At 41.2% G+C, this 12,420-nt stretch overlaps 1 protein-coding gene across 1 annotated transcript in view; it reads left to right on the top strand.

The window, feature by feature from the left end:
- Positions 1-12,420, top strand: part of faf1 (Fas (TNFRSF6) associated factor 1) — a 57,310-nt gene that overhangs the window by 11,856 nt on the left and 33,034 nt on the right. Inside the window, exons 7-8 of the mRNA XM_083888641.1 lie at positions 3,518-3,623; positions 8,997-9,083. Of these exons, the coding sequence (XP_083744767.1) occupies positions 3,518-3,623; positions 8,997-9,083 (193 nt within the window). The remainder of the gene's footprint in view (positions 1-3,517; positions 3,624-8,996; positions 9,084-12,420) is intronic.

Raw genomic sequence — 12,420 nt, 5'->3', positions numbered from 1 at the left:
CTCAAAGAAATTTCAAATTGCAAAAAAATATTCATTAGGTTTTGTGTGTTTTTATCGCAGCCTCCTGTCCCCCTCCACATCTCCCTCTGTGTGTCAGCTATGCTGTAGCAGATACACAGATGCTTGAGGGAGCTAGCCATCAGGCTAGCTAAAGCATCCCTAGTGGGGAGTATCTAATGGTTAGCATGCTAATTAACTTTGGGGACAAGATGGCAGACCAAAACCGAGCTGATCGTTTTCACATCCTCCTGCTTTGTTGTGGATGCAAAATGTGGAGGAGGTAAGGTGTGTGTGTGCGTGCTTCATGACCTCCTCTGCAGGTGCAAGGTGATCACGTTAGCATGTACGCTCTTGGTCAGTGTGTTTTCATGGGTGTACTTGTGTCTCTTAGCAGTTGTAACACGCATTACCTTAATGAGTATGCATGAATGTGTGATATTATTGTGAGGTGTGACAGTGTGTGTGTGGGCCTGTGTGTATGGGTATTTGTGTTTTAAAGGCATGTCACATTATGTGTGCACATGCGTCTCTCTGTCTGGCAGTGCTAGTTTAATAAGAGTCTGCTCTGTGCCATGGGGACTCACTGCTTAGACGAAAGGCTTACCTCAGAATGAAACCAATCTGTTTAGCCTGCTCTCCTCCCCTGCTAAACGCTCCATTTTCTCTGTCCATAAAGTTAAATGACATTTTCCTTCTCGCACCTTTATGCCATGTCAAGTACCTCTAGAGATGTTCTCGGCCGACCTTGGTGTCACTGTGTGTGAGAAAGAGACCTCTAAAGGCAGAAGCAAACACTGAGACATCCACATTTCAACCCTATACCGCTTGAGGGACATGGTTTTATCAGAAGACGGCAGGTTTGACAACATTAATGGTGAAAGCAGCCTAAACAAAATGATATTACACTCAAAGTATGGGTGTTGTGCTTATATGTGAAATACCATGCCTCTCCACGTGATCTGATTTTTCAAAGTAAATCTCCCAACACATCGAATGGCTTGTGGGTCTACCATAAATGACTGATAAGATCTTCCTTCTTTGCTTGATAGGACAGAGTAACACTTCCACACAGTTTACCCTCTATCTCTGTCTATTTAGGAGTCTTGCTGCCTGCCAGCAGTAGCTCGGGACTGTGTCCAAACATAATCATGATATTAGCTAGATCCTTATTTATGTGTCCCTACCCCTTCCACTTCTCCTCTCTCTCTCTCTCATTCTCTCACTCTCACACAAACAAGCACACACATCTCTCTCAACCTTCTGCTCAGCCCTATTACATATGCATCCATCCTTCCCACTCCACACATTTTCCAATCTTCCCCAGTTAGCTACAACAAACATTACATTTACATATTGATTTCGCAGTTTTAGTCAATGTAAATATGCTGTCATTACAGTAAATTTGAGCTTCTGTTAACATAAGCTCGTCCAGATCTGCACAGATTAAGGGTGTGATTGCATAATTAATGTGTGTGCTACATATTAATTCCAACATCCCTCTCCTTCTCTCAATTCTTCCTCCTCTCCTTGGGTTCTGAGCCCTGATTAAGTGGCTGCTTCGGCCCTTAAGCCTCCCATTGATATTCAGCCTCACAGACCCAGCGTTTGCTCAAAACGCTACTTAACCTCACAGCTTATAGTAAATGAAGCTTCCAAAAGTTTATTCTCCCACCTCCTCCCTTGTACGTGAAGCACATAAAGTATCGATGTTTGCATCAGTCACAGACATTGTCACTGTCACTGTGGTAAGATACAGAACCACTATGAAACCAGTCTAGAAACTCTGCCCCCTAAGGCCTCTCGGACAGGTCACGTCTCTGTGACTCGAGCTGCTGTCAGACATATGCATGAGTTCTGGGGATTCTGCCGAGATTGTGCCAAAGGGCTGTAAGTGTGAATGCAATTTCTGCGGAATTTGCTTAAGACATTCTTGGGAGATTCTCCTGCCAACTCCCAAGTAAAATCTCTGGTTAATGTCCACAAGACAGAGTGGATTATTAGCCTTTTTTGGGTAAATGGAGTGGAAAGGTGGGGAGAGTGTTCTAAAACATTTGTTATGATTGATCAGGCTGGTCAAATCATTGATTTAGGTGGCCGTTGAGACATTATGATATGTTATTTTGGCTTTATTTTGTGTTCATTTTTGTGTGATGTATCAGGGATCTAATCAGTTTTGATTGCTATACATTTTTCATCATGTTTCAAATAATGCAGATAGAGGAATATAGTTTCAGACCATACATCCTATATATCTGTAGGTTTCTCATACATGCCTGCAAATATAATGTCTATGAACATGTAATAATCATACAGACATTATTCTTATGTCAGTTATATAATACAGCAGTATTCCACAGTAAGCACTGATATCACTGAAACCTGTTAGAGACTGTTTTGTTTTTGTGGTCCTAGATAAAACACGCGAGGCTGACTTCCTCACTCATTGGGACTTGACAAAATGCTAAATTCCTGGAATTGTTGTCTCGCGGAGCTCCGCTTTGTCCATTAAACACGCGACGGTGCTGGCGAGGGCAACAGTATCTGAAAACCGGAAGTCTGTGAAAAGTTCTATTCTTGGCTCCACAGTGCAGCACAGAGTTCTACACAAACTTTCAGCCTCAGAGGATTTATCTGTCCAATGGATACATGATATATATGATGGCAATGTGCCTGCTCGAGCGTGCAAACGATCACCTTTCCAAATGCTAACTGCTGTTAGCTCCCAGTAGCCTGTATGTCATTTCCTGTCCCTTAAATTTCATTTTACTTTTTTTTCTTTTTTTATAAAAAAAGATACGACTAAATAGAGCGTTCTGAAAAGGGCTGTTTTGGCAAGGTGATTGAACTGCTGTGGTGCTTTATCCTTATGGTATTTTGACCAAAGCATGTCACAGACATGTTCATTAGGATACCAGGGAACTATGTAGATTAACTTGGAAAAATAGGATGTAATGTGGGACCTTTAAATTTAATCAAGTTTTCCAACAGGTTTCAAAAACAAGTGGGAACGTAACTGTGGAATCATTAAAAAAAAAAAAAAAAAAAAAAAGTCAATGCTATCAAATTATACGGATGTGGCCAGTTGGCTCTAGCGCTGAACAATACCGTATGTCACAGTTAGATCTGCTTGTTAGCTAAAGCAGACTGATGGACTCCATGCTTTCAGTGTGCAGGTGGTCATAGCTGTGGTAGCCTGCTGTGCTGAGCACAGCTCTGGCCAGGCTTGTTAAGACATAACCAGTGATGTGGGCGATTTGCCCCCTGAGGAGGCACCCACCTCCCTGTGGGCCAGCAGGCTGCCACTAGTTGACAAGTTTCAGCTTGCCCTTTACTTGACTCAGTCGCTCATAGTGATAATGTTTGTTTGTCTTTCTCCCCTCTTTTTTTCTGCTGTGCAATTATTCTACCTCTCCTCTTAAAAATGTAGTTTCCTGCATCACTTCCCAGCATTTTCTTTTTTGTCTGTGTTTATCTGTGTTTCTCACCGTTTCATTTTTCTAATTTCTCTTCCATTTAGTGCTCTTCAAGATTCGTTAAACCAGAACTTCCTGCTGGTCATCAGCCACCGTGAGGCCCAGAGGGACTACAGCCTCAACTTCCCCGGCTCCAGAACCATACAAGAAGTATGACACCCACATGCACGTAGACACTCGCTGAGATGAGAAAGCTCTTAGTAACTCACCCTCAGACTCTCATATACATAATATTATTGTACCTGATTCTGGTCTCCAATAAAACAGCTTTCATTCCATTTGCCAAACATTGCTAGTCTATCTCAGCCATCGATTCATTATTCATCACAAATGATCACATTTCCGAGCACATAATTACTCTCACAGCTGCAGTCTGGTATAACCCCCTCTTTTTCTTCCCACTCTGCCTACACTGCGTCTTTCTTCCCCTCTCTCAGCAGTCTCAGCGGTCCAGGAGGCGGCTTAAATAACTGAACATTGTTTGATCTAGGCATGCAGGAGCAATGGAAAGAGACAGAGTCTATTCATTTTCCTCATCTGAAACTAAACAGTAGATTTGGCAGCCTGTGAAATATTTATAGTTTCTTGTACTTGACCCATTGTGAAACCACTGCACCTCTCTGTTTGTTGGTTTGTGCTATTACAGCTGCAAATGCAAGACTGATTTAGACCAAGGTGTGCTTGCTTGCCTATGGAGATAAGTCAGCATGTGTATATGTTAATGTGAGTTCAAATCAGCAGTACAGACAAACACACACAGGGGTATAACTGGCCTGTACTGCACCCACCCACCCACCCCCCAAGCAGAGGGAGACCTGAGCAGGCATCATTTATTATTCACAGTGGGTTGCCTGCTATCACAGGTGAGAGGAAATGAGCTCCCATAAGACTGATCAGAGCCAGTCTTGATTTAAAGTAATCATCACTTCCACCAAATACCATATATTGGATTGTAATTGTGTGTGCATTTTAATACCCTTTAGTTTGGTTAACCTTTATGCTCTCCATGTCTTACATTGACTACAATGTATTTACTATCGAGCCCCACTGAAAGGTCTTTTGCTCATCACTGCCACTGTGGCTTGGCCCTGGATCCTCGATGTAGGTGAAGATTACACTAATAATAATAATCAGCCTACTGGCAGGGCTTGTAATTGTGCTAATTGAACAGATTAGTGCAACCAACATCTGAACCAGAGGAGGTAGTTCGCCTCCCTGGTCTCAGCCTCTCCTCCCTCACTTTTTCTCCTCCCATCATCTCTCCCCTTTTCTCTAACTCTCCTCTCAGGCAGATGGTTTTGATGAGCGCCCACTGTGAACCTTAAGTGTTTCTGCTGGGATTACAAACACTGGGGAGGGGTCCCCGCAGTGTGGGAGGGGGGAACCGTGGACTCAGAAAAGAGGCAAAGGACTGTCGGCTTGGTGGGGGTGCTGTAAGAGTACATAGTGGATAGTGAAGGGACAATGTGGGCTTAAACAGGCCTCCATGTTGTGGTCTTTTCCTTACACATGCTTGTCTTTAGGCATCTCAAGGCCCCCTGCAGTGAAAATGAGGCCCAGAACTTTAACCTGCATAGATCTAGACTCTGTTTGCCCCATGTTGATCAAGCGCTCTTTATATTTACTCTTTCGCTAGGGAGCTGGCTTGTTTCCTTCTTTATTGCTGTCATAGGTGAGGAAATGATGCATCGTTAAATCACATGTCCAGACATGCAGGGGCTGTTTGAGATGGTTTAGTAGCCAGCGTGAGCTACAGGAGCAAGTTTAATTACTACAGTCTATTGGGTCATCATCAGTGACCTCAGTGATGTGACACTGGAATAACTTATGCTGTTGATTGTAAATGAGTCGGACCTCTACTTGAGATAAAAACACAAAAATGAGGGTAGTCGTGTATTTTTCTCATCATAAGAAGATTGAAGAGTGCAACAAAGAAGTAACACCATATTCGGCCCGTCTGACTCCCCTTTCTCCTCATACTGTGTCCACTCACAGACACATATGGACTCCACTACAGAGCGCCTTTTTCTCCCCATTCTCCCCTTTGTCTTAGATGAAGACTAGCCGATGGTCCCTGCTTGTGCATATCAATAGGGAAAGAGTCCTATCTTCTTGTTTGTCTTTGCCAAAGGCTCTGGCTTTGCCTTGTGGCTCTCGGAGAACGGCCCCTACCCCTCCCATTCGATCCGTTCATTCTCCATCTCTCTCTCCCAGCATACCCTCTCTATCTTCTTTCTTTTCCATCTCTCGAGCACAGGGGTGTGTAGACTCTGATTGGCATTACCAGACAAGAGTGTGAGGGTTAGTTGCTGGCTAGCTTCTCAGCTAAGCTGGAGAGCAAATGTTTGCCAGGGAAGTAGAGGGTAGAATAGGGACGGCTTCTGGGTCCTGAGCTGTCCGTGACCAGACCAGTTGTCCTAGGGATTTCCCTCCTTTACTGCCCCCCAGGGCTGGGCCCGGGCCCCATCCCTGCTCCGCAGCTGGGAAACGTATATAGGAACCAAATGCAGGCAGAGCTGAGAAAAAGAAGGCTCGATCGAAAAAGGAATGAAAGAAAGGCATCTGGTGCCTAGGGGAGACGATACGAAAAAGAGTGAGGGAGCTTGTGACTGTTAACTGGAAACCTTTCCTCTCCTTTGATTTGCTTCCAGCCAGGGATTACAGGCAATTGGCGTTTACAATGATTGGATCATTAATTTTGCTGTGAGGTGTATTGCCAGCAGCTGAGCTTCACAGCCAGTCTTGCTAATGTAGTGTATAAGTGGCTCTTACACCTCTGCCTCATCTCTGCTGCACGTCCAGCAGCAAACAACTCAGCAATGCTGCATTTGTCAGTGCGAGAGTTTTACTTGAATAATCTTCTCCTCTGTTTGAGTTACTTCTGTTACACTTAAACCTCTTTGTGTACATGTCAGGTTATTTGATATTTTAAATGAGCTACTGGAGCCACCATTAGTATGATATTCTGCTTATTGAACTACACAATCCAGTATAATACATTAAAGTACAGCTCAAATTATTTAGTCACATATTATTTAGCAGGTGATTGTACATAGGAATTTGCCATGTACAATTTATTACTTGGTGTTAAGGATAAAAATATAGTTTTAATTTGTTGCAGTGTCACTTCATATCATGGCTGTTTTGGCAGACAGGGGGCAGCATGAGACAGTACTGTTGTCTCTTGTGTTTTCTGCTGTGTCCAACACATGCAGTGCTTTGTAGCTGAGAACCACAGAAAAGTGTTTGGCTACCTGGAATCTTCAGTCGCGTGCAAGCCATTGCGTTAACCTGCTGTTGGGTTTCTACATATTATGCATTTGCTTTTCTTTTCTTTTATTTTTATTTTTATTTTTATTTTTATTTACAAGGAGAGAGCAGTGTAAAGAAAAATGTCAGATGGGTTTGGTGGGCAGGCCTGCTGTGTTTCTGTATTCTATGGTCAGATCGGGTTGTCTCCTCTGCCAGGTGTGTTTTGCTGTCCGTCTCCTCTCTCCTCCTCCACCACATCTCTCACCTCAACTCTCCCTGTGGTTGGCGTTCGTTTGTTGTTTCTCTGATGCTGCTTTAACCTCTGACTGCAGCCTCTTCATTACTAGTGTTAATGCCTCTCCTTTCCTCCCTTTTTCCCCTCTATTCATCGACCGGCCAGCCGGTCACTCAAATCCCTGTAGTCCGGCTGGTCAAACATAGATATTACACTCTGTAATAACACTGGCCACCCTCTCTGACCCCAGACTGCTATCATGGCCATAGCTTCTCTTCATAAGGATAGGTACCCGAGCAGTGAGTTGTGGGATTTACGATGGAAAGACAAAGGATGGACTGAACCACTCATTTATTATTGTTCTTTTATTTTTTTTTCCCTCAGCTTGTTTGTACTACAGATTGCTTTGCTGTGCTGTGCTGTGCTGGAGCCAACACTAAACCAGTGAAGAGGATGATTAGTTTCTTGAGAGATGTGTAACTTGGATAAAATATATACAGTTGATAGTGGATGAATTCAGATTTAAGTATTCCATCCTGTGTCTGTGCTCTCAGAAACTTACACCAGTACATATGCACATGCAAATTGTCAGAATATGTAAGTGTCAAGGTGCCCAAGCAAATTGTGCTCCATGGTTCAGTGTTTTGCAACCTCTTTCCTGCTTTGCCTGACATTGGCTTTGACTTAGTGTTTGCACCGTTCTTTATGTTTCCACCTCCATGATCAGTAGCTCTGCATACCCAAGGATCCATCTCTCCTCAGTGCTTTTTACAAAGACAGGATTTGACCTGTGTGTTTGGAGGGATCTTTGATCCACAATAGATAGTTTTCTCAGCATTTGTGTCCAGCCCTGCAGGCTTGAAGGGCGGGATCCTGACGAACAAATGGATAGAATTCATGGCCGCCAGCGCTCAGACGCCGACATGGCTTTGATCAGCTTCAGCAGGCGCACATCAGGCTGGCGTTAGGGCTTTAAACCAACAGCCCACTGGACGGTGCAACACAGGGACTCTGCAGGACAGGCTGCTAAACTGTTTAAAAGCAAGGAATGTTATTAAATGACGCAAATGGAGCATCCGCACGTGAATAGGAGAAGAGAAATACTGTTCATTTCAGAGCGTGGGGTTGTTGTTGCTGGGCATTAGCTGTGGCATCTGAAGAATTTTGATAACAATGGCTGTCTCTTTTTTTTTGTATTTATTTTTCTACTCCATTCTCTTCTTTTGACTCATCTCCTCCTTAATTCTTTGGGGTTATCATCATGCTGCTTAGTAAAGAGTTATTTGATTGTAAATTTGTATTTTCCACTATGAGTATAATATTTTTTTTACTTAGAAAGGAAAGAGAGTAGTTTGTTGCTATTTGTTATTTTATTTTACCCTTAAAGTGACATAATGCAGGATGTCAGCCTTCAAATAATATCTATAAGTTTATTTTGATGATACAAAAACTTGGGTTAATGGCATCTTGGTCTGGATCGCCTGTATTCGCACTATGACACTATTATGTGTAAATTGTTTGTCATATGCATTTAATGTATTTGAGCTTGCTGTGTTATTGAATTTATCTAATTTTCTTGTCCCTCTTATTCATAAATCAAGTGACTGGAACAATGTGCACACAGAAGGTTTTATAAGCCGGGTTGAAAAAAAAACTAAACTACACATACTAAAGTACTATTGTCCTTTTGCCGTTTTTTCGGGGGGTTAGTTTTCATTTCTAATATCTTTTAAAAATAAAACAAATCATATTTGTATAAAATGCTATAACACAGGCCACTGTACCTGATCTGAAGACAGCGTTGTTTGTACATTAGCAGTCCTGCTTCAGAGTTCACTGGTATCGTTGCACAACAAATGCACGTTACCCCCAACAAACATTACCGTTTACAAACTGGCGGGACCCTGAGAGCAAGTCCTGCATTGTGTTACTGAAATAATGATGTGACATTTTTTTTAGATTGTCTCTATAGTTATAATTAGTGAATAATGATAATTATTATATTTATTTTAATAAGAAATATTTGATCTTTGCAGGTGAAGAGGAACATTTCAGACCTGACCAACATACCAGTCCGGCATCAACAATGGGAGGGATGGCCTGCATCAGCATCCGATGACTCTGTAAGAGACGCACACATGCATGCACAGAAACCCAATCAAAATTAACACTTATTACCTTGACACAGTTTAAGAGTAAAGTCCCTTCATACTGAACATATTATCATGGATCCAACACTGTGCTCCTATAGATGATTAGTACAGATGAAAAATAATCTATGGTTTACAGTTTGTTAATTTACATTAATTTAATATTTGTAAGAAACATTCAGCGGATACTGTTCCACATGCTGTAGCTGTGCCTTTTGAAATGCATGCCACAGCCATCTGTCAGAATCATGAGAGTAAGATGTTGAAGCTAATTAAGATGTCAAAGACGATTCCCATTCCGTGTCCTCTATCTGTGGACATTAAAGCTCACATCATTGAGTCCCGCTGACCTCTCCCATCACAGGGTCACTCTACTCTGCTATTCAGTCTGCCCACAGTCAAGCTGATCAGAAGTGTCCCTCATACAGAACCTTGAGGAACCTCTGACCCCTTTTGTCTCACCCCGTCTTTGACAGCATATGTGTTCCCATGCTAATTGTATGGGATGGTTTATCATGCTACATCGAGGAGCTGTTGTGTACACATTCTTGCGTTAACCCCAGCTAACGTTTTCCTTTTAGATCTATGTTATTGCTGTTTGGTCGGAGTATTGGTGTTGACTTTGTTTCTTTTTTTTTCTATAAACGAAATCAAAATGTGTTTTGGGTGAATAGTTTGCACTCAGATAGTGCTTGACCACAAGAAAATACAGGTGTACATGCCACAAGACTTGGAGACGATTAATTATAAAACAATCTTCCAAACCACCTCTGAAGATGGCCAAGCACACATTGTGACCAAAAGAAACACAGTTCCCCTCCTCGGGCCCAAAATAATGGATGTTAATTAAACATTATTTAAGTGTTAGTTAATTTTAAGATGAGGCCTAAATCAAGCAAACACAATCATGCAGCTTTACCAGTGACTGCCATCTTTGTTTATACTAATTCTTCTATCTTATTTGTTCGTGTATTGTAATATTTATAAATTTTTTTGGGTCTGTGCAAACAAGAGGAGAGTCCGATAGCTGGAGGAGTCAAACTTAATGTGCACACTGGAGATACGTTAATACCAGGTGTAAATGTAAAACCTGTATATTTTCCAACTGTATAGTTTTAATACTCAGAGTAAAGCTTTTAGGTTTAAGCAAAGAAAGCAAATATTCTGCCGCATCAATGTGCAATAAATTCAAGACATTGTTTTATATTTGTGTTGCGGGCCTGCAAGCTATAGCCGCCAAACAAACATGTATAAAAAAACACAGATAGAAATTTAAAGTTAAGCAAATTATGCATGCAGGGGAGATGAGAAGCCAAAGAAGGCACAAGAAGATTTTTTTGGGTAAGTAAAGATGATCATAATCATACTAAAACAGTGTTAAACAGCAAAGCAAAACCACTTTAACATATGTTTACAAGTTCTAACGCATTACACAGAAATCAAATAAGTGTCTTAAATGTTTGTTTTTGATGTACACGCTGAGTGTAGTGACGTCAGTAGATTTGTAGTTCAGTTACTGGTGATTCGCGATTGTCCTGTGAAACTTAATAACTTTATTCCATTTTTTTAATTGAACAGTGTGTGTTTTCTTTCTTTGACAACAATGAATAGAAATTGTGTTGTGAAGCTTTGAGATAATGAGTTATTCATTTCCTTTACAATCTAAAATAAATTAGGATTTCATATTAAAAAACAACAACAAAACATTTTCGTACACTCAATTAACACTTTATTAGGAATATCTATACAAGTGTGCAGTCAGGCCATGTTACAGCAGGACAGTGCAAAACAAAATCATCAGTACACAGATTGCTGATTTCTTGGGATTTTTTTTTTTTAATCCACAGTTAACTATAGATTTAACTTTATTGAAACTAAAAATGTTCACATTGAGAGCCACCTTGTTGATGAGAGAGTTTAATGGGTGAATTGTCTTGTTGAGAATGGCTAGGATAAATTGTATAACCTGTGGTGAGCAGAAAAGTAGTGTCAGAATGTACAGAACTTAGAAACTTGAGGTGGATGGTCTACAGCAGCAGAAAACTGCCACCATAGTCCAGAGCTTTGCATCACTACTAGGATTTTTCTGCAAAAAGAGGCCCTCTGCAGCATTTGTATGGTGTCCTTTCATGCACAGTAGAGGAACATTTATCATGAAACAAACGACACTCTTTAAAATGGTTTTATAAAACAAATTTGATTTGTTACGTTTACATGTAGTGGCAAATTATTATAATTTTCTTTGAAAACATCAATTTTTTATTTTTTTTGCATCTATAATTTTTTATTGTGAATCTCAGCCAGTTCCCGAGGTAGCCAAGGATATAATAACCACAGATCGTGAACTGGTTGTAGCTCATTGTGACACTATAGGCCCTGGCTAACACACATCTGTAGGGTCTGTGTTTCCTGGATGAGGAGATATTAAAAAAGCACAGAGACAGAAGTGTAATAATGGCCTCCGCTCTAGCCACCACTCTCTTATTGAAACGTCTGAAGGTATTAACAGAGAAAGCCCTGGGCTTGGCTGGCCTAGCATGCGGGTAGGGAGCCAGTATTAGTGTCTAGCTCATTAGCCCAGGCTCATCTCCTGAGGTTTGGGCCAATAAACATGGCAGCCAGAGGCCCCAGATTACACTTAGCTCTGCACACTAGCCCCCTTGCAGTGGAATCGATTACTACTTAGCTTCATTTTTGCCTTACTGCTTGTAATCGAAGTAGTTGCTTGCATTTAACTTTGCTTTTGTATATTTGCACTTCAAATCCACCTGTCTAACTACAACATACTGTTGTCTATGGCTATCTCAACACTCCATTTTGGTAGTGTTGTAAAGGTTCATGTCATTCATGTCAAGATTCTGATGATTAACTTTAAATTGAGAAATAAGTATTTTCAGTCTGACTCCTGAAGCCATTGACTTTATTGTTCCATGTTGGTCACAAGTAGGTCACAGGGACAATGAACAAAAATATAGATTTCCATCATTGTTCTTCTAACGGATCAGCCAATTCAGGATATCACTTCTTGTTATTTGAGTTGTTGTATTGTTAATTAAATAATGTCATGTATTGTTAAACCATAGAAAATCTGTGCATTATAAAGACATTCTCACCTTTCAGGGAAACAAGTGCTTACCTGTTGCATCACCCTCCCTGATGCAGTCCACTCAATGTGTTTCATTGTTTATTGTGCTTTGGATCATTCAGTTGAAATTGGATCAGGTTGGATAATGCTCAAATGAACGACAAATCAGTTTATTCAGAGTACTGTGTAAATGGAGTTACATTAAGGAAGCCGAGCGTAAAAGGA

This window comes from Microchirus variegatus (genome assembly GCF_963457635.1).
Source record: "Microchirus variegatus genome assembly, chromosome: 4".
In the NCBI taxonomy this organism is placed as follows: domain Eukaryota; kingdom Metazoa; phylum Chordata; class Actinopteri; order Pleuronectiformes; family Soleidae; genus Microchirus; species Microchirus variegatus.
The sequence above is the reverse complement of the archived record's forward strand: the minus strand, read 5'-3'. Positions and strand labels throughout refer to the sequence as shown.